Source organism: Bombus affinis, chromosome 4, assembly GCF_024516045.1.
Source record: "Bombus affinis isolate iyBomAffi1 chromosome 4, iyBomAffi1.2, whole genome shotgun sequence".
In the NCBI taxonomy this organism is placed as follows: Eukaryota; Metazoa; Arthropoda; class Insecta; order Hymenoptera; family Apidae; genus Bombus; species Bombus affinis.
The window spans coordinates 155,392-178,739 of NC_066347.1; the positions used below are offsets into that span (position 1 = coordinate 155,392).

The 23,348-nt window shown below is 33.2% G+C and overlaps 1 protein-coding gene across 2 annotated transcripts in view; it reads left to right on the forward strand.

Moving 5' to 3' along the window:
* LOC126915232 (uncharacterized) overlaps nt 1-20,592 on the forward strand; it is a 56,806-nt gene extending 36,214 nt beyond the window's left edge. Inside the window, exon 6 of one of the 2 annotated variants that reach the window (XM_050719706.1) lies at nt 20,472-20,592. In XM_050719706.1, coding sequence (XP_050575663.1) covers nt 20,472-20,476 — 5 coding nt within the window. In that variant the 3' untranslated portion in view covers nt 20,477-20,592. Of the gene's footprint in view, nt 1-12; nt 4,485-20,471 lie in introns of those variants that run through there. The other variant, XM_050719704.1, reaches the window with a different exon arrangement.
* Nucleotides 20,593-23,348: the final 2,756 nt, after the last annotated feature.

Here is a 23,348-nt window from a genome sequence, read left to right on the forward strand (position 1 = left end):
TCGTTGTTCCAGTGCAAATTATACCCGCGCCGATCGCCGAGTCCTCAGCACCAAATATCGCGCGAGGGTGGCCTCTAGCTACATTACTGTGCATACTCTGCGCGATGCACAAGATCATTCCTTAATAAAAGTCAATTGCTATAGGATAATTAAAACAAGAGAAAAAGAAAGAAATTAAACAAAGAAGAAGAAAAAAAAAACACAGGAAAAAGTAAAAAAAAAAATGTGTAATATACGTAAACGGAGAGTAAACACAAGTGGAGAAAGAAGGGAGAATTTGTGGGAGGGAGGGGGGAATATATATTATATACATATACACACACATATATTTGTATATATGTGTGTATATAAAGAACGAACAATCACAATGTCTTCCTTGATTATACCGAAATACACGGGGGCAGCGATTTTATTGTCTTGCAGAAATTTTATAAACTCATATAGACGCGGCTTCTTCGTGCAACTATTTTCGATTGTCGCTTGTATCAATCGTTATCTATTTCGCGAAAATATTGTCGAATTCCAAGGAAGAATTCCGTTCGTTTTTCTGGTCTGTTTCGGCTCGCAAGAGTTAGAAATGAGACCAATGAAACGGCAATAGGGAGAAAGAAAACGAGATAACACGTAGTGAATAGCAATTCGCCGGTTAACAGTGATTTTTTCTAAAAAGAGAAAGATGAAAAAAAGAGATAGGCATATACGCACGGGCGCATTTTCCTTCTTCTCTTTCTGCTTTTTCGTCCTTTTTCTTCTTCTTCTTTTTCTCCTTCTTGTCCTTCTTTTTCTTCTTCTTCTTCTTCTCCTCCTCCTCTTCTTCTCCCCTTCTCTTTTTCTTCTTTGTTTTGTTTTTCTTGTTTTTCTTCTTCTCGTAACGTCGACCACGCAACATGGATCCGTTTACCATCGTTCGAAATCTCTCTGCGTATATCAGTATCCACGATTTCAGATTTTTTAACTACGTTGATACGATATCGAATTAAATCGATTTCGTACTGAACCATCGAGAAGAATTTATCAGATCGGCGAGAAAATAGATATATACGGATGTACTTATTGTTTTATCGATAAATTAAAGAGAGTTATCTATCGCTATTCGGTGATCATTGCGACGGGACGCGATGGACAAATCCGTTCATTCGATCGGTCTATTATAACGATCGAACACGGTATAATGAATGTCAATTCGTAAATCGAATTTCTTGTTCGAAATTAAGGAATGTAATCGTATAGTTATCGTTTCAAACAAATGTTAAAGCATTTATCGTATATAGTTTAATACTTCTAATTTTAACGTCTGTTATTTAAATATGTGAATTTTTCTTTTATTAAATTGATATTTCGATTTCCGAAATACTAAAAACGATTTAATACGAACAAACAGAAGAATTGAATATCTATAGTGTGTAACTATTATTACCATTAAACTCATTATTTTCTTGTCATTGTTTTTTTGTCGACATGCATAACCAAAGATGAACATTGTGATCGATTATTTAACGTTTTTATATTCCTAGTTGTAGTATCATGTATGTACTCGTCATAAAGCTAATTTATGTACTAATAATAAGTAAGGACGAAGAATTACCTATATATTTCATATACATATCGTATATATGTATGTATAAAAAAAATATTATAAGTTAAATAGGTATGGTACATACGAGCTTTGTATGTGTGCATGTGAACATTTTGTTTTTAAATATCTTACATATTTATATATGAAACGAAAATTATATACGTATGTACTTACGTGTGTTTGCTAACAGACGCTAAGTATGTATACCGGTATGGAAACTGGCATCCTATTTACAAATCAGAAATTAAGACTGTTGTACCTTGTTATCAGTATAATGATATAATTGGTCGTATTTGACTATGATATTCGTTTATTCTGCTATTAATGTTTTCTTCGTTTAATCGCTTGTTCCTCGCGCTTTTTGATGAAACTCACGAATAAAAATCATTAATGTAAAGCTAGTTACATACGTTTAGTTATACCGTGCAATAAAACTACAATATACATTATACCTCTATGTATAGTACATTATACAGTAATAATAGACATTGTAAGAACCATTATATGTGTACGACTATTACTATGTAATATTATTAGTATAAATTTTACATACATTTGTTTCACCTGAAAAAGTTTAGTACAGGCCAAAGTTGTGCACTTTGTCGATCTACATATACTGTATAGATACATATGTACATAGAGTGCAATTATTTTTTCAATTCTAATACAACTTCTATAAAAGATGAATATTATGAATATTTAATCAAATTGGTATTTTCTCCCTTTTTCTTTCTTTTTTCTTATTTTAAATAGAGACATATCAGTAGATATACGAGATCATGATCTGTTATTATCGAAATCTTTTATTTGTTATTTAAAATAACTAAAATCTTAGACAATCTTTTATATAGAACAAATAAATAATGGTAATAATTAATAAATTATTTATTTGTTATTAAAACGGCTAAATGCAAACGAACTAAATTAATTATATTATCGTAATTGCCTAATCATGCCGAAGCAAAGGAATGCGAATTTCTGATACTTATTTTAATCTCACTTTGTCGGACTTCCCGCATAGTTATATTGCACGTTATAATTAACCGTGTATAGATAACTTGATAAAATACGTGCACACGTAGGATGGTCCCTTAAGAACAAAACTCGTTCGTTGCGCGACGCGTCCCATTGCGCTAATCCCATAGCAGGTCCTATTTTTAACGAAAGAGGGGAAAGCACGAAAGAAAGAGAGGAAACGTTTTATTTTATCACAGGGGAAGGTTTAGCCATTTTGTCAGCGCGACAAATAGTCTATAAATGGCCATCCTGAACAAGAACGGAAAAACAACATGTGTAATTATAGAATTTCCTTGCCTACGCACCGTGTTCTGCACGTCGTGTCGATCAATAAAGTTGTGTATACGACGGCTTTCCGGGACATGCCACGTGTGCACGATTCTAAAACGCTTCCGTTCCCCTTTTTCTTCTCTTCTTTTTTTCAGTTTAACGCGTTCTGTGGAAAAGAAGAACGAGAAGAGGGAGTGAAAGTGACAGATAGATACAGATAAAGCGACAGAAAAAAAAGAAAGAGGGAACAAGTGCTATGAGTGGAGAGGGGGGGGAGGGGACTGTTATATTCATAATGGTAAGAGTACTTTAGCAAGTGATAGGTACTTTCGACGTATCGGGCAACATATCGTAGCGTTATAATTATACATAAAGAGTTAATCTTTTCGAGCCTCACGGCTACTTGATTGTCCCTGATCTCAAGAGGCGCGCGAATAGCTACTAGCTACGGCACCGTGCCGATACAATGCGATGGAGACGCTGACGAACGCGAAACAGCTCTGCTCATTATACAACTGATTATGAGTCAACCGAAAAGGAATTTAACATGAATAATGAAGACCATTTTCAGAGTTGGTTGCACAATGCTTACGACATGATTTAAACGTAAAATACATATATGTAAAAATCAGAATAGTCCTTGCTTTAAATTTATAGATTTTTAGGAGAGTAAAATTTTTACATCTATGATGATGAGATCTAAATTTATATGAATAATTTATAAAATTATGCGTCTATTTGCAGGGCATTTAAAATGTTATATCAAATTAAAGAGACTTAAATATTACTTGCAATATAAAATGCCTCGCCTATTAAAAATGTAACATGAAAGATTTGAAACAGATCAAGATTAGTTAGTTACAATTTGTTCAAACGAATATGTGTAGAACAACACATAATATACACTATGTAAATATTCATTGTAAGTATTCAAACTTTGGTTAATTTACACTAAAATTTTTTTTAATTTGACCAAAATAATTTCAATAAATAATAGATACAGTAATAATATAGTATATATTATATATATAATATACTGTATATATATACAATATTTATTATTTAAATATCATTATTTGGATTAATCTCGAAAATTATTCTATTCGAAAAATCTGAAAGAACATTCTTGATCTAGCTTATAATTCACAGAAATCCGAGAATCTAAAGATAAAAAGCTTGCCAAGTAACGAATAATTTTACAATTACGCAAGTTAATTTTATCATTACGCACTATATGTTAAAAATTAAATTAATCGCGTCACAATATTTTTATTATACGTAAATATGATGATTACGGAGAAGATGTAAAATTATAGTACAATTTATGCATAATTTCGTAAAACTAAACAAGTGTCTACATACTTTTAAGTCATAGCGTGTATTGAAAATAATAATGGTACTTATTTTTAAAATGATTCGGTAATATAATTCAAACGATGCTTTTATGTCATTCACTTATTAGTTACATTTTGTACAAAATTGATTAAACTCAAGATATTAATTATTTACTTCGTACTTGTATAGACGTAAATGCTTATTATTCGATTTTCTATTACTTAGGAACGTGAACGAGTTAATATATTCGTAACAAACGAACCGTATTCACACGAACCGTATTTCTTCGAGTGTTCTATAATCAAAATATATAGTATTACATGTTAAAACAAAATTTTGCTTTTAATCTGGATATAGTTATAACATTAGGTTTGATCATCTTACAAAGAAGGTTTCTATCGCTATTACGATATTATATTAGTCCCTAAACGATTGTTTTGAAAATCCGTAGCTTTTTTTTGTCAGTTTTTATTTGAAAACAATCGTTTATTGTGCGCTTTTATAAAAAGCTACTTAATAAATATTATTGCAAATTGGATATTAAATTGGTCAATAAAAAGCGTCAGTTAAAAAAAAGGAAACACTTTCCCAGGGTATAATATAGGCATATGTAAGTACTACCCCGAAATTCTTAGATTTTGTTATGAATTTTCCAAACAACCCGATACAATAGAACGTCTCCGTGGATGTGTAACTAAAGATTTTGTATTGTGCACTTTAGCCTTTCAGAAACTAAATCAATCATACTTTTTATTACCTTCTTAATTTATCACTCTGAAAGACGCAAAACGGAAGACAAAAGGCGGTTGACAATGAGTAGCGAAAAAAAAGCGAAGAAACCGGCAAATTCAGGCCGATAGAATATCGTTGACAAACGATGAAAATGTTGTTGCTATTCGCATTGATATCTTCTTTCCAAGCGGTGATTGTAATTATGAACGAGATTCCATCGAGCGATGATAAAGCGTTGATCAGTCCGACGAGAAAAGTAGCCGTGAGGATAGTCGGCGGAGAAATCACGAGCATAAGAAATTATCCGTTTCTCGTAGGTGAAATGCGCCCGTGAAGATTCCTAAATATTATTTAAAACTGCGGATACGCGAGTCATGCTCTAATCGTCTCCAAAATACAAAAATAGGAAAGATACAGATAGAAAATAGCGCCAGCAAAATATCTATTTACGAAATCTTTTCATGTCTCGATAACATGGTAAGAATTATTATTCCTCGCGATTTTACTAAAATTCATAGAGAATAGTAGAAAATATGTACGTATTTAAACTGTTTCCTATTAACGGAATTGATCAAGGTAAAAGTAGGGAGAAGAATATACTAATGGTGATTTGAAAAGGGGGGTTAAATAATAATTTAGGAGCGTATAGTATCTATCTAAAAGTAAGAAAGTCAGTATGAAAGTAAGAAGTATTTGATCGATATAGGTACAAATTAATCTTGGAACAATCTTATCCGTGAAAATTGACGAGAAGAATACTTAATCGGAGTTACAATTCGTATAAATAAGGAGAAAGTGTTTTGTTGACTTACATATGTACGTAAATAGGTGCCGATGACCAAGTTAACCCTGGAAACGGGAACAAAATTCGATATAAATTCATCATTTCCAGAATAGTCACAATTCTATTCTAAAATATACGTAATCTTCGTTCAAGTTGAACATATACTTGTAGAGGAATACTTATCATATTAAATAGAAAACTAGGATAAAATTTGCCTTGAAACGAACACTGATGAGATAAGTCGATAAAGAATATTTCAAAATGTTCAGAGTTTAGAGTTTCTTCCTACGAATTAAATGTACCAATTCTCGTCGAAACAATCTTCATCTATAACCGGATCTAATATCTCTTTCAAGATTAATTTGCAAACCTATGTACAATTATATTGATAATATAATTAGGACGCAGATACTTATGCAAATGCATATTTTTATGAATATAATTAAAGAGGTGGAATCTATGTGCAGAGTTTTATTTACTAAATATTGTAATTTTATATATATTTACGCGTCATGTGCATTCTACGTATTTTTGTATCTTCACATTTCCTATGAATGCATAAAAGTTTGCAATTTATTAATAATAGTGTTCTTCTCACTTTAATAGATAGTATACGCACCTAAATTATTTATTATATCTTTCATTTTCATTCGTCTCTGTAGCAAACGGTTCTTCGATTAATTCTGAAAGTCTTAGGTTGTTCGAAAATTGATAGCGAGATGCATAAAAAAAGTAATAAAAAAAAAAAAGTAATTAGCATTTTGTTGAATGTTTATGTACTATTCTGTTTTATATGACATTTTACTATCTACTGAGTGGCCTCGATTATTTTTCAAGAAGGCTGTTCGTCTCTTTTGATAATGAATTCTTTCAAGTTACAACGTATTAAAAATTTTTGTGAAAACTAAAATAAACGACGTTCAGGTGTTCTTAATTGCTCCGAATTAGCTTATTTTCTAGCTGAGGTTCGATGCTTTTTACTATAATCTATTCTTGTTAAAAAACGGTTTCTAATGAACTATATTTTTTAAATATTTCTCTTTAACGATTACATTTAATGTTCGATTAAGAGCAGTATCTCTTTGAATTTTCTATTATATTATATAAATTGTTCGTGAAGTTGACAACAAAATTTCAAAGAAGTTTTATGACAATCTGTTCTTACAGGATTATTATGGAATATTACTTTATAAGGTTGAATGTATATCCGTCGTTTTATTTTCCGTTTGTGCTAAATTTGGTTGCTCCGGGTAATATTTTTAGGTTTATAGAGAATTCAATTTCTTGGAAATCAAGCAATTTTCTAAAGCCTAAAATATATGATAAGCGAATGGTGCTATATTTTGTGAATATATGTTTTCAACTAAAGTCTAATATATTTTGCCTCTTCTTGATCGATATATCGATGAATGCAGGATTTTTCTCTTCGATAAAGAATTTTATCAAATATATACATACTATAGATAACATAGTATTAGAATGTATCTATTGGAAGACTGAGAATTATATTGGTGTAAGTCAATTCATTATCATTTTCCACAACATAGTGTTCTACTTTTATTGTTCTGATTTATTTCATTTTTTAAATGATAAAAGTGTATTCAGGCAAAGAATAAAGGCATAGCTTCGTTAACTATGGAACTAATGGGACAATACTTGTATGAGTTGAAATGCGTGATTAAATCGAAATTCCTAAAATCTTGACTTACATCGTGTTATGATATTGCGAACATTTCGAACAACCTAATAAAAGAATTGTGGATGTATAATATATTTATGCAAGTTCATACTTATACGAATATAATTAAAAAAGTGGGACATGAGTAAGAAATTGTTTTACCTGTTAAATATTCTAGAAAATATTCTATGCTTTGGATATTTTATATATTTTTGCATATTAATTTAGTGCATTTTGCATCTTCAAATTTCTTATAAATGCATAAATGTACGTTAGGATAAGGAATTTTTTCGGAGACGATTGGAGTGTACGTTGTAAGTATCCGGGTTCTATCGGTAAGAAGTAAAGGTTCGCTGATGACGAAACCGAATTTTCAATGTCAATTTCTCATAGGTCTCGGTCCAACGGCGACACTTTAGTCATGTCTGCGGAGGTACTTACATAGCACCGAGATTCGTTTTGTCCGCCGCGCATTGCATGGTCAGGTGCGTTCTAATTGTAAGACTGCGACACATACGTATGTAGGTATGTATACAGTCTATGGCTCTTATCCCTAAAATGGTAGCAAAGTATCGTCAGTACTGGATATCTTAACCGACAGATTAATAAATATATTCGATTAGTGAAACGTTGCAATGTTTTTGACGATTCAACGAATTCTCATTGGTGCTTTGAAAAGTGACTACATGATAAATGAATACACGCTATACATATACACCGAGACTATTTATAAATTTCTGAGAATAATTAGGGACTAATTTTCAGTCATTTAATTGATCGTAGAAATTGCTGATGGTCAAGGCTAATTACTTTTTTTAATTGTACTTCTTGAGTTAATAATGAAAAAGAGATGAATTGGGAAGTTCGTATATTGAATTGTAACATATGAAATGTCTTTTTGTCCAACTTTACTCTACGCTAAGATATTTAAAAGTATTTCATTAATGAAATCAAAAAAATTTCTCGTTAACGAATTACAATTGTATACATATCTATAATATTATATTATTTAAAGAGTTTAGATTTATTTTGTAGATTTCAGAATATTATTCATTAAAATTTATTAATGAGTATCCATAATAACTCGTACGCTATTAGTCCTCTCTTTAATTAAAATATTCTATCTAGAATGTTTTTCAGCTTTCAAGTATATTTAAATAATTCGAGCCTCTATGTTTCTTCCTTTTTAATACTGAAAAATAGTCAATTAAAATTGCTTGTTTCTATCTCGATAAAAGAAAAATACAACATTATCAAAAACGCTTGTACATTTTTAAGTGTAAATATATATGTACATAATTGCAAAAAGCAAAAAATCTGATATATTCATATTTTTCTGGTGTATAGTTGTACTATTTAGGTGTATCCACAAGCTGATGCGAAACAATTATTTAGATATTTGGAACTGAATGAAGAAAGCAAAGAAAATGATAAAATTTCCATTTTGCCGGATGTTTCGTAGTAGTAGATTTTAACTAATGGAAATAGATTATTTGTTATTATTTATATTGTTACGATGTATACATTTATATTTTAAATAACATTCATATGTTATTATATTGTTATTATATATACTATATTATATATATATATATATATTGTTATTATTTATATGACGAAAAAAATTACTACAGAAAACTTTATCTTCAAAATCATTTTAACAACGGATACTATAAAATATATGTTCTACCATTGTAATAAATGGCAAGAACATTAATTAATGATAATCGCCTTTAAATCTATAAATTACTCTTTATATCGAGAAACAGTATAAAAAATAGACTTTATTCGCAAAATATAAATTATACATCTACGACATGCGTATATTACAATCCAATATACCTAAACCACGTAAGCAGTAGTTCCAACCTTATGTATCCGGTAATTAATCTAAGTAACGCTATCTTGCTTTTTAACATATAAAATCGACTTCTACGTATTATGATCTTCGTATTAATGAAATTCTGTTTATGAAAACACGCTCGATTGTAAAACACTTAGTTCATTTCACATTCTTTGATCACGCAATGTTACATCGTGCATCTCGTATATATACAATGTACTTGTATAGATACGTAAAGGTAAAGTTGGCCTGCTGAAAGCCATAGAAACGAGAACGTAGAATCGATTTCCTTTCAAAGCTTGACGTACCGACGATTTTATAAAGATTAGTTATAACAGTTTATCGAAACCAAAGGCATGTTAAATGCTGTCAATAGTTATTTTTTTATTAAAACCGTAGGTAGATGAGACATGGGTCGAAGGAAAGGATTTACTATATCTCTCGCGTATCTTTATGCTACCATTTTACGGTCATAGAGCATTCTTCGCTCGTAGCGCTTTCATTGCTATCATAGATACGTATGCTGCTTTTAAGATCCCCAAATGTAATAGATATAACACGTTAATTTTAAGGATATCAGAGATCCTCTATAGCTCGTTTAAAATTAACTGATTCAAGGCTATTTATAACTAGTCCGTGTCTTTTACATCTAATCAAGCATCAGATGAAAAGAATGAATTAAAAATCTATAGAAAATATATGGAAAATCTATGAATGAAAGATTTTATCGTTTTATTTTTATCATTATATGCACGTATAGTTTGGATGGATTATTATGGATAATTGAAGGATTTGAAGCAATAAGGGGACAGCTTCGATATTGAAATATTAGTGGAAGATAAAGGCCTATTCTACCTATTCTATAGGTTTCGTACTGAAAAATTAAGAAGTTCATTATCGAGAATAATTGAATATGAATTTTTAGCGCCTTTATATCGCATTATTAAAATTATCCTTTTCCTTTGTCGACTTTAGAATTAAGTATCTACTTTTTTCATTCTTATAATTATTTCAAAATTATCGATTGTTATATAATATTAGGTATGTGTTTGGTTCTTTGCAAAATTTCATAATCTACGGTTTATTTCTCAAAACCTTAAGAGCTTGTTCCCTTCCTAATATCGGCTGTAGTATCTAGCTATAGGTGACCAGAGTAGTTGAAGGTAGATTTCAGTTACATTACTTAATTTTAGGCTGTTTAATTACGAATTTCGATTATTACTTCGTTGTCTTTCGTTTACTTCTTTACCTTTGCAATTTACTGCAGTTTCTGCTTATTAGTATTAATCATTATTTACTAATATTCGAAGACCACAAACGTTCTTTGTTTTGTTGCATATAAGCCAGCAATCCCGTTAAAGTTAATCCTTTAAAGTCTAACGTTGCATATGTATATAATATACATATATTCGTATTATAGATATGTTTGGAAAGAAATGAGATACATAATTAAATGAAAAGATGAATCATAGTATATAAATGATGACATCTATGACCGGACAAATAGCATTGATCAGCCAATTGAACTAGCTGTAGCAAAGTCAATTTTATCATTAGATCGCTGTTTTAACCTTTGCAACTGCGTTGCGAACTGCTGCGATTGTTAACCTTTAAATCGCTAAATGTACAATCTAATCTAGGTAAAATGTCTATATTTTGAATGAGTCTATAGCAGAAGCATTGCTGAAAATCCAATTTGAACAAAAAATCGATAAAATTGCACATACGGATCGAATAATTAATTACTCGACCATAAAACTGTTAACTGAGTTAAGTTACCTTCGATTAAGAAATATTTCTTTTTTCATTGAAAAGCCAATTTACAATTTAATAAGTACTTGTACAAAAATTCAAATACAATCAGTTCCTGATGAAAATACACGTATTGTAGCTAATAAGGAACAGGAGCACTTTAATATACTTATAGATTCAGCAGTGAAATAAAAAATTCGTAAGTTATGAATTAATATTAACACTTAAAGGTTGTCATGCGAGTATCACTTAATATTATAGTTCTGTAATAATTGTTCAGTTCCACGCTGCAAACGACTTTTCTACTTTTCGTCTAATATCAAATAATAATAAAATGTTTAATTGCATTCGTTCGACTTTATTGATTTGTAAAATGAAAAGTATGTACACACATACATATATATAGTATATTACTGTAAAATTTCACCTACGATAGTACAATATTAACGTGATTTCTTTCGATGACAGCTTTTAAGGGTTAAATTGCAAATAATTCAACTAACGGATCGATAATTAATAACCAAAGATTTCAAGTTCCATACAAAATTTACTTTTTCATGGTACTATTTTACACCGATCAGCATACGTAGTAGCGTATACCAACGACAGTAGCGACCATAGCAGTGAAAGGGTTAGCGGCGTTATATAGATCTTATTAACGTTTAACAACCCAAACTTAGAACAAAAAAAAAAAAAAAAAAAGACAAAAATCGCAAAAACAAGAAAGAAAAGAAACGGAAACTGACAATGTAAGTGCACTAATCATTCGTCACTATCTTTGTAATCGACTCATCAAATTTCCATGAAATTTCGAAAAGCGTTTATTATCTTTCCGTGTGAAATCAGCTTTCTCTCCACTTTGGAAACAAGGAATCAGTGGCCGCCCGTGATGATCCTACAAAATTAATTGATCTATTGTTATTGTTCTACGCGAAAGTTCATATGTGTGCGTTAGGAAGAAAAGAAAGGAAAAGATGTAATGCGATGAAAAGAGTGAACCATGTAAGAATATGACGTGCAACTTAGAACTGATTCGATTAAATCATTCGTATAGACCGACGTTCGACGGCAATTGGATACCTGAAAGTCCACGTCGATTCTACGCGATCGCCGGAGCCACTTATGTGTACTTTCCAAGCTGGAGTTCCATACAGATGGAATTGATAGACAGAATATTACCGCACACGAACTTTAGATTCTCGAACATGCATCACGATATTGGATTGTTCAGGGTGATTATTATGTGTATATATAAACTCTGTGTGAAAAAATAAAATAAATGAAAGAAATGAAAAAAAAAGAGAGAACAAAGAAGAGGTTGAAGTTAATATGAAATATCCTTCATTTTTATTTATTTATTTCTTTTCATTCACAATTTGTCCAATTTGGACATGTGGTAGAATATATATCCTGAACCAACTATATATATATATATATATATATATACATACATTCGTATATATGTATATATCTACGTACTTACATATGTATTTACACTCTAAATATATGTAGATATAACCGATGATTATTTTTCGTTTCCTTTCATGTTCGGAGAATATTTTGATTGAAATTGAATAAAGAATATATATATAAGAATATATATTTATAGTATAAAGAAATATTTGATCTTGGTCACCGTAAACGCATTCTGCACTTTTGGATCGATGGATATCCAAAATGAAGATTGTTAAAAAAAGTTGACTGCAAGATTGACCTCGAGCATGGTTTCCAAATCTTTTTTATCGCGTCATATAGTACTCATTGCGAGGAACAGAAGCCTAAAAGGAATCATGGATTGCAAATGAATCGCTCTCGTGTAAAGTGGTAAAAGGACGTTATTATTACCAAAACCGATTTTAATTTCGTAAGTTTTATATTTTCAGTAAAGTGTGTTATCATTTATCTGTTTGCTAACGCACATTAATATTGCAACCACGAGAAAAAAAATTTTTTTTTTTTCATTTACAAGTATTTTACAATCAATTCTCGCATTGAGAATTTTGAGTAAGTTTCTCTAACGTGGCGCATTGACATGACTAATTATTTATAATATGTTTATTTCTAGCTGAATCTAACGTTTAGGTCTAAAGGATAGTGTTTTCTTAGTCCGCGGATCTGTAATTAGTAATTAAGTAATTTAGTAATTAGGGGGTTTCGATGGTTGTTCACTCTTATGATATATCTATTACTACATTTTACTATTTCTTCTTTGACTGTGAGTATCTTGAGGTTGCGATGTATTGCTTCGTTGGTAACATACCAGGGTGCATCTATCAGGGATCTTAGTGTTTTCGATTGGAAGCGTTGAAATATTTCAATGTTGGAATTACTTGCTGTTCCCCATATTTGGATTCCGTAGGTCCAGACAAGTTTTATCATGGTCTTATAGAGCGTAATTTTGCTCTGCGTGCTTAAGTTGGAACGTCGGCCAATGAACCAGTAGAATTTGTTAAGTTTAGCCTTGAGTTGAGAGACTCCTATCCAGAGTCATGCCCAGATATCTGACTGAATCCTTGTTAGGAATTGTTATATTGTTAATGATCACCCGAGGGCAGCTTTGTTTTCGTAGCGTGAAGGTTACATGTGTGGATCTATTTTCGTTAATTTTGAAGCCCCATTTATGGAACCACTTTTCCATAGAGTGGAGGATGCAATTATCGGGTTTGCGTGGGATGCTAATAGCGTTATCATCAGCAAATGTCGCTATGGTTATCTCTGTTAAAGTTGGTAAATCGGCAGTGTAGATGGAGAACAGCAGGGGTCCGAGGACACTACCTTGGCTTCTATTGAAATGTTGTGGTTGTGGCGTCTAAGTATTTAAACATGAATTGTCTATTGGTTACGTAGGACTTTAGGATGGAGTAGTAGGTGTGTGGTAGAATTTTCTTCAGTTTGAATAGAAGCCGTTCATGCCATACTTTGTCGAATGCCTGTTGAATGTCTAGGAATACCGCTGAGCAATATTTTTTCTTTTCTAGGCTTTGGCTGATATTATGTGTTATGCGATAGATTTGCTCTGTTATAGAATGTTGCTTCCAAAAACCGAATTGATGATCTGGCAGTGTTTTCAAATCCTCTAGAAGTGGAAGAAGTCGATTCGTTAGCATCTGCTCGAATAGTTTTGACAAAGGAGCGTTTCGACATCTTCGTTTGTTTTTAGGGAAATTAAGGCTGATATTGAATGACTAAAGACTTCTCTAAAGAGCTGCCAGTTGGTGAGTTGATTAATAAAGCCATTAGGTGGATTTTCGATAACTGTTGAGCTAATTGTTGCTATAACGGGGGAATGGTCAGAAGAGAGTTCCGCCGAGGAGTTGATTTGGACATATCTTGGCGAGATATTTTTAGTTATAAAGAAGTCGAGTAAATCAGGTATTTTCTTAGTGTCAGTGGACGAGTATGTGGGTTCGTATGTGGTGAGGTAGTTGACATTTTTGGTGTTTATGCTATTCAAGAGATTTTTGTCTCTTACTGTGATAAGTCTGCTGCCCCATTGGGTATGTTTGGCGTTATAGTCTCCTCCAGCTGTGAGTCTATTGCCCAGAGCATCAAGGAAGTTATAGAAGTCTTCTTTAAAAATGAGGTGTCTAGGAGGACAATATACTGCTGAAGTGGTGATTGTACCATGGCAATCTTCTATCGCTACGTTTGCAGCCTGGAGGTAATCCTTCTGCAATGATTTAAGCTCGTAATGCTTAATGCTGGCTTTCCACTGGGATATTGGGTATGGTAGAAGTTATAACCGTTTATTTTCAGATAATTTTTGTCGGTGAAGTGAGTTTCAGATATGGGCATTACGTCGATTTGCTGTTGTTTTAAGAAGAGTTCTAGTTCGAATTTGTGTTGAGCTAAACCGTTGGCATTCCAAAGAGCTATGCGTCTTGGTTTTATTTTGCGCCGGGACGTATTAATTTATCCATGATGAGTGTTAATAATGATAGTAAGTTATCAATTTGTTCTAATTGTTTTTCGATTAATTTTTCGAGTCTAGAGAAGTTGTCTATGTTTTGTGGATTGAGAACACTATTTTGAGAATAGTCCCTAAGGATTTTCGGGTTATTTTGATTTCCTTGCACTGCTTGGGCATAGGAGATTGAAGTAGTAGTGAATTTTTGAGGACTGGGTATTTGGTTGGTTATCTCTTTGGCTCCAGGTTTAGGATACTTGTTTGTGTACAAGGTTTTGTAGGCTGTGCAACCTTTATAGTTCGCAGGATGGTCTCCTTGACAGTGGATGCTCTTCACTGGGGCTTCTAGTGATTTAGTGCAATGATCAGTGTGTACCTGCACATTTAACGCAGCGGAAATTATGGTTGCAGTTTTCCTGCGTGTGACTGCGGTTACCTTTGGCACCTTTTACATTGTACTATCTCTTTTTTTATTAAAGGAGATTCGATTTTTACTACTGAGTTCATTAGTCAATTTATGTTATAAATTTGCTTGTTATTAGACTTCGTTTTAAATCGATGAAGAATAAGGATAGCGGGTTTTTCGAGATTCTATGTCTTATGTTGCTGATGTTTGTTACTTCATGGCTAAGTTTTAGGAATTCGAACTTCAGTTCGTTTAAGTTAGCCGAGTGGTGGATGTTGCGTAGTACCACTCGAAAAGGTCTTTCTTGTTTGAGTTGATATGCGTGGAAGTTTGCATTCAAGGTTTTTAGCAACTTAGTTAATTTTCTATAGGCCTCTGGGTTGGTCGGCAGAATTTTTACGTGGTTATTATTAATTTTTAACTTGTAGTCCTCTTTGCTGATGGACTTTATCATTGTTTGAATGTCGATGACGTCAATGAATATTGGCGGGAGAGGGGGAATTCTTTGGGCATGTAGATTATTTACCGTTTCGGTTGTGTTCATGGAGTCTTCTGTAGTCTCAAGTATTGAGAACCTGTTGTAGGTGGTCACTTGGCTAGCTGGTGGTTTAGTTTGACTCTTGTTCACATTTGTCTTGATTGTTTCCAGCTTGCGTTTTTTCATGTGCTGGTCGTTTGCAAAGAGAGATGCATTGCCCCTTTGCCACGGGGGAGGAAGAACGGCGGTGTTATAACTTAGCTCCGGAGAGCCTGTTTGGGATGTTTGGGCCATCATCGAGCTAGTTAATTCAATATGAAAAAACTAGTCGAGAGGCTGTGTGAACACCTAGCTAGGTTTGTTGGATTCGCTTTCGACAGATGGGCGTCACGTGTAGTTTTGTGAACTTCACAGGGCACTGGACACACGTCTGCACTCTTCGGCACTCACCAGCAAACTGCCCACCCGCGCTGGTAGAAGAAACTATCGTCGCTGGATACTCCGGGAATTACATCAGAATTGGACTTTTCTACATTCTCATATTATATTTTACTCGTCAGAAGTACGAAACGCATCGAAACATTTGATTTCCGCATAATTGTAATATCAATATGCATCAGCAAACAAACAAATGATAATATCGATTACATGCTTTACTAAATGTGTAAAATTTACATAATTAAGATCGGTTTCAGCAATAATAACATTTTTTTTATCATTTTCTATGAAGTCCATTTACAGCCAATGGTTCCTTTCAGACTTTTGTTCCTCGCGATGGGTATTATACGACGCAATAAAAAAATTAATCTTGAAGATCGTGCTCAAGATCAATCTTGCAATCATCTTTATCGACAAAACTTCACCGATTCAAAGGTGTAGAATGTTGTACATACATATACGTATATAAAAATTGCAAAAGGTTAGAAGGAAAAGAAAAAATAAAGTATAAAGTTAAAATTTGGAAACAATTTGAGCTATTACAGATGATTTTTGTTTTATTTTGTTTTGTGATTTTCTCAGCTTTTAGCTGCAGAAATATATATGTATTTATATGTATATAAATTTTACACGCGGCTGAAAATTCTATGAAAAGAATAAAAAGAAAGAAAAAAGAATCCAAGTCGAGATCTTTGACTAATTGTAGAATTGACTGTTTCATTTTCATATATATATATATATATATGTCGGAGATGGTAGAACACCGGAACCTCTCCTTGGATTCTCGGGAATACCTTAATGTCGTAATTTAGATTAAACAAATGTCACTCCGATTGTTCGAGATTTATGATAGTGAGCTTGGGCTCGAGGCGACAACCAGTCGCCGAACGTAGCCGCTGTCAAGGGATGAACGTTTTGTCTAACAAAGGCACGAAGTAACTCTATAGCTCTCCTTAAAAAGAAATACTTGGGACGGTAAACATTTCAACGATTTCTGTCCCGTGGCTCGCCACACGCAGACTCTATTCTTCGAGTAAGATGATTGCCAGATGCCAACGCATCTTCACAGTATATGTTTAGCTGGCCGAGGACCCGTTACGAATATTAAATTTCAGTTATACAAAGTCCTTCAAATAGACAAATAGTCTGTGTCCCAACTACGAGAAGATAAGAGAAATCTAACCTTCCACGAACGACGCTTCCCGCTAGCAACTTTCCCCAAGGACGCCTAACATCCTTCTCTAACACCACCAACATGGAAATTGACCAATTAACAGCAACGTCAATTTCCCTCACCCTTAGAACGAAGACTTTTCTCTGCGAATCCGATGATCTCGTGCCCTTAGACACACCCATCATAGTTTTCCTCGACAGCGTCACCGTGACAGAGAGTCACTCTGTTGTACGATCTCATCAACGATTGAACTGTCATTCTTATACATAGTGATTGCTCCATGCATTAACATTGAGTACAACTTAGACGCTAAAGAAGAGTAGAGTTCGTCATCCCGTTGACCGCGGATTCGTTATCGAGCCTAGGATCATTGTCATTAGCTTCTCGAGTATCTAATTATCGCGATTACTTGTCAAATTCTGTCATAATCATATTTGCACTAGTAAATATCTCCTCTATTGCATAATGATCACGTCTAATGCCAATAGGGATTCGTTTCACGCCCTTAACCCTAACTCTAATCTTAACGCCAAACCGTTCGCATTATGATTAGGGTTAGGGGCGTGAAACGAATCTTCACTTCGATTAGGCATTGTTGTTATGCAATAGAGAAGACATTTACTAGTACAAATATGAGTATTACAGAATTTGACAACCGTGGTAATTAGATACTCGAGATGCTAATGACAATGATCCTAGGTTCAATAACGAATCTGCAGTCAACGGGATAACAAAATGTGCTTTCTTCCAAAGTCCAAGCTATACTCAACTTGTTTATCTACGGTACGAGTATTACTAAACGTAGAATATTCACCGAGCGTAAAGACGCTATGTAACTCGCTAATGAGACCTCACGAGAGAGAATGACTTTCCGTCACGATGATGCTGCAGAGGAAAACTATGATGGGGTGCGTCTAAGGGCACGAGGTCATTGGATTCGTGGAGAAAAGTCTTCGTTCGGAAAGTGAGGGAAATTAACGTTGCTGTTAATTGGTCGATTTCTATGTTGGTTGTTAGAAAAGGATGCTAATCACCCTTGAGAGAGTTTCTAGCAGGAAGCGTCGTACATGAGAAAAGAAGATTTCCCGTATCTTCTCGTAGTTGGTGATAGATTTAGGGGCTGCTAAGACTAAGACTGTTTGTCCGTTTAAAGAACCTTAGTTAACTAAATCCTAAGATTTATAGCGGATCCTCGGGCTAACTGAATATGTACTGTGGAAATGTGTAACGTCAATCCACATTAGAGACCAGGCCTCACACCGCGGGCAAGATGGTACCCAGATATCTACACATCCTTGGCGCGTATTCTCAATAGTCTTGAAGACCCACCATGGGTCTTGGCATTTTTCATAGTTAAGGTCCTTCAGACCAAACAAGTATCTTTTATTTTAAGTGTTTAAGTTTTACATTTATTGTTTACTACGGGTTGACACGGGAAAGTTGGTTTTCCTCGTTCGGTATCTTTCGTTAGCAACTTTCTCTCGGGGGCGGATAAAACCCTTCCTGGTCCACCAATCTTATTATTATCCAATCGGAAGCGGTGTCTACTGTCCTCACTTTCCTAACCAAAATTGTCATCAACAAATCCAATGATCTCGTGTCCTTAGACACATCTACCCCTAGCTTTCCTCAGACACAGTATCGTCAGTAAAACTTCACTTATTCTGTATCCTTAGAATAGACAAAATATCTTTATCGGTTTCTATCCTTAGATCCTTAGAAGGCCCCGGTGTCCCCTTCATCTCCGACATATATATATACATATATATCTTCAATAATAAAATCCTTTTATGTAAATTGGTGTATATATACGTACGTAAATTATATGCAATAATAATTACATATAAGATAAATAAAACAAATTTAAGAGAAAAGAAAAGAAAAAGTAACGAATGAAAGGAAGATCAGCCAAATGAGATCAATAGTTTCTTACTCTGTTTTCAAAATTCTCTTTTATATCTAACTTCAGTAAGCTCTCTGTAGTAGTTCATAAAATGTATAAAAAATAGAGAATAAAGAATGAAATAAAACAACACGAAAAAGGAAAAATGAAACAAAATACAAAGACATGAAATTTATGAGAAATATCATTTTCATTCTACTGTTGTGTTTATTTTTATATCCAGCTTCGGAACCCCTTTCGTATTAACTCATACGTGAAATACGTCACCCTTCCTCTTGCTTATGACGCAAACATTTTCCAAAGGTACACCGACCCCTGCACTGTGACTGGCTGGGGACGACACATTCCTGGATCCAATGTACGTAGTTAATCGCATATAATTATTTACTGTCATCTACAAAAATTGTTTTATTGATCGACAAGCGTAGAGACATTCTGTTTAAACTTGCATTGTATGAAGCGTGGAAAATCCACAAGTGCTTGAAGCATGAATATAGAATAGAGTACATGAAAGAATACAGAGTAAATATAGATCGTATAGTAGAAATCTAAAATGTTCCTTTGAACAGAAAAAAATGAAGTTTACTTCCAATTTTATTTTCTTTTCTACATATGCTCTCATCCTATTCTGTGTTTTTCTACTTACTTTGTTTATTGTATTGTATTTTATAGTTCTTTCCTTCTTCCTATGACTTTTTCCTATTGTTCATATTCCGAATTTCGTTTCTGAATATAGACCCTACGGTATAATTCTAACTTCGACAGAGAATAATAAATCGACCGGAATAGAAGAACTTCTAACTTGTTTGTGATAACGCATTTCAATTTAGAAAGATGATTTTTATTTTGAATTTGAATTTAAAAACCTGCTTTTAAACTTGAACTTGAATGCTTACAGGAAACGGGCTAATAAAAGATTTCATTAAATTAATAAGGAATAACAAATATTCTAGTACAGCCAAATAATTTTATTTAGAGAGGGTCTGGTACTTACCTTCGTAGTGTCCAATTACCTTTGATTCCGCCGGAAAAATGTCCAGTTTCAGGAGTAGATAGTAAGTTGCATTTATGCGCAGGCGTATTACAAGGTGGACGAGATGCTTGTCAAGTTTGTAACAATTTAAATTCAAATTTATTTTATACCTAGATATCCTTTTCGTAAAAGAAATAAATTTCAGGGTGATAGCGGTGGTCCACTTTTATGCAATGGTACGCAAGTTGGAATAATTTCATGGGGAAAAGGTTGTGCTCGTCCTAATTGGCCAGGCGTATATTGCCGAGTAGACTTATATTTAAACTGGTTGAACGAAACTGTACAGAACAACACTGCGTTTCAAATATGCGGTCTCGATATTACAAACGTTCTCATTATAAAACTGATAATATTCTTTGTTTTGTAAAATAAAAGGTATTTAAAATAAATTATATATGTATGTGCGAATAATTTATAAATCAAACGAAAGATTATAGGTCAAAAGAAAAATATTTTATTGTAGCAATAACATTTGTATGTATTATACGAATATGGTAAATAAATATTAAATGGCTTTTAAACTTGGCACAAGTTTTATGCATCCTGCCATCGCTTCGGCAGCATTAAATAAATCGAGATTCCAATTTACAACATTGCTAATTAATAGAGTTTTATAATTGAATAAACTTTCCCTTTGAAAATCGTTCCTTTTTTAATTTATTCTATATTTTTTGTTACGTAGTACTCGATGAATACAGACAAAATATAGCGGTTTCAAGTTTGGGAATCCATTCGCACTAATTCAAAAGTTATGTATTGTAAGCGTATTGTATAACTTTCATTAACGCGATAACCGCTTAGACGGTAAATTTTGTTGTTTATTGCAACATCATAGAGTAGCAAAATATGGCCTTATTATTATTATATGAATCGATTTGTCAAATAACATTTTTCATAAAGGTTTAAAGGAAATCTATACATACTGCCCACAAACACAACGATCTACAATCTCGACACTCGTATACCAATGCCTAGGGAAACTGTTCGAACATTGAGTCTTGACTAGTTATGGAAAATCAGCATGGAAGACAAGAAAGTTCTTGTTTTGCGTATGCGTGACATGCTATGAATATTTCAGACTAGGGTACTTTATCCATCTCTGTCTGTCTCGCGAATAAAAACGCGAATTTTGTTGACCTTTCATGTTGATCTTTCACGACTGAACACGAGTCAATTTTTGTACGATTTTCCTACCATGTATGGATACCTGTTTATATGATCGTGCCCACGATCGAACCATATTGAACGATTGGTTTTGAAACTCCCGCGGTGGGAGATGTGTTTCTGCAATCCGCCACTAACAACGTTACGGCAGAGTAGTCAAAACAATAGAGTATACAAGGCCATATTTTGTTTCCCCTAAAACGAAATTTAACCATACATAGAATTGTTTATGAATAAATAATGTATACTTATTCATAAAATATTATAAAAATTATAAAAAATTACTTCTACCACAAGGTACTTTATTGAAATTGTTTTAGCTATTCAACATTAGCGCCTTGTGTGCGATGGACAATACAAGAAACTTTCTGTCCTCAAATCTGGAACCAACCCCAGCGTAGGAGTTTTCAGACCTATGTATTAGCGATGCCGATACATTTAAATTTTATCGATATGTATTGATAGATACTCAGAGTATCGATATAATATCGGGAATAAAATATCGATATTATCAATATCGATACTCAATGAGTTACTTACTAGTTGAGTTATAATTATGAGTTATAATACTGACTGAGTTAAACTACTTTTCATAATTTTTCATCATTTATTTAGAGTAAGTTATCATGTCGCGTGTTCGTACCGGCGCAGAATTATTTCTCACGGGCGTTACGGGTTTGCAATCTTTTAACTATGAGGTGCTTTCATCGTACATTTAACCTGGTCCGCGATAAGACGCTTTTACGCCGAACTTACAGTGCAGGTACGGCGGTGTGCCTAGTAATAGGCGCGAAGCATGGCTTATTGACGCCTAAGATTTGTATCGTATACCGGATCAACTATGCAGAAATCTTCGAGGACGGGGAGACTAGGGCATATGACGATCGGCTGTAGTTTCCACGTAATAAGAGAAGACGATTTCTGCGACAGCAGGTTCATACAGTTCGCGAAAAAGTTTGTGCAACTGCATCTTTGGCATTGAGCTATTAGTAATAACTAAAAGTAACTTAACAAATGCGTGCTTTTTACTGCATGCGGGTGTTCTTACTACTGTGCCATCCAATAATTGCAAGCAGTAGTCCTTTCCGCTACTCATTGTTATAACCTATTGTTCATAACCACTAAACCTACAATTTCTATTAATCTCTTGTCGTACATTGCCGAAAGGAAATGCAATTAAGAACTGTATGTATATATTATGTATGAGATATTTAACAATGGTAACTCTGAAAATAGAAACGCACGCGAGATTCCGAAGAATAAGAGACCAAGTTCAGTGATACAGATCCTTTGATACTTAGTCCATCGCCGTAGGGGAGATGCTAGGCATGTTGAGGTGCTGTTTCCCTTTTGGTGTTTGTATCTGGGCTAATAACATAATAAAGAAGTAGTTCTTATTTGCATACTTAGACCTCGACTGTCAAATACGAGGAAGCGGAAAATACAAGAGTTCTTAATACTGTCAGTAAAACAGCAAGACGTCGGTGGGTCGATATCACAAAGTACAAATACGATATGTCATTTCATTCATTCATTTATTCATCTGTTACAGAAGACTGTTTAAATGAATATTGATTATGAACCATTATTTCCAACAAAAAAATTTAACAAAATTACAACTTTCAAAATAAGTATGTACACGTTATATTTAATACCTTTATATTTGACTCACATATTGAAAAGTAAATTTGTCTTTAATTTTGTTTAATTCATTAAAAAGTGGTGTAACTATTAGCTCTAGCTATAATATATGTAAATAATATCATGTCCAAAATATCATACATGATTGAAACATTTCAATGTTATTAAATTTTTTATTGTAAAAATAAAATTATAGTGTAATTTTAGAGCTTACACA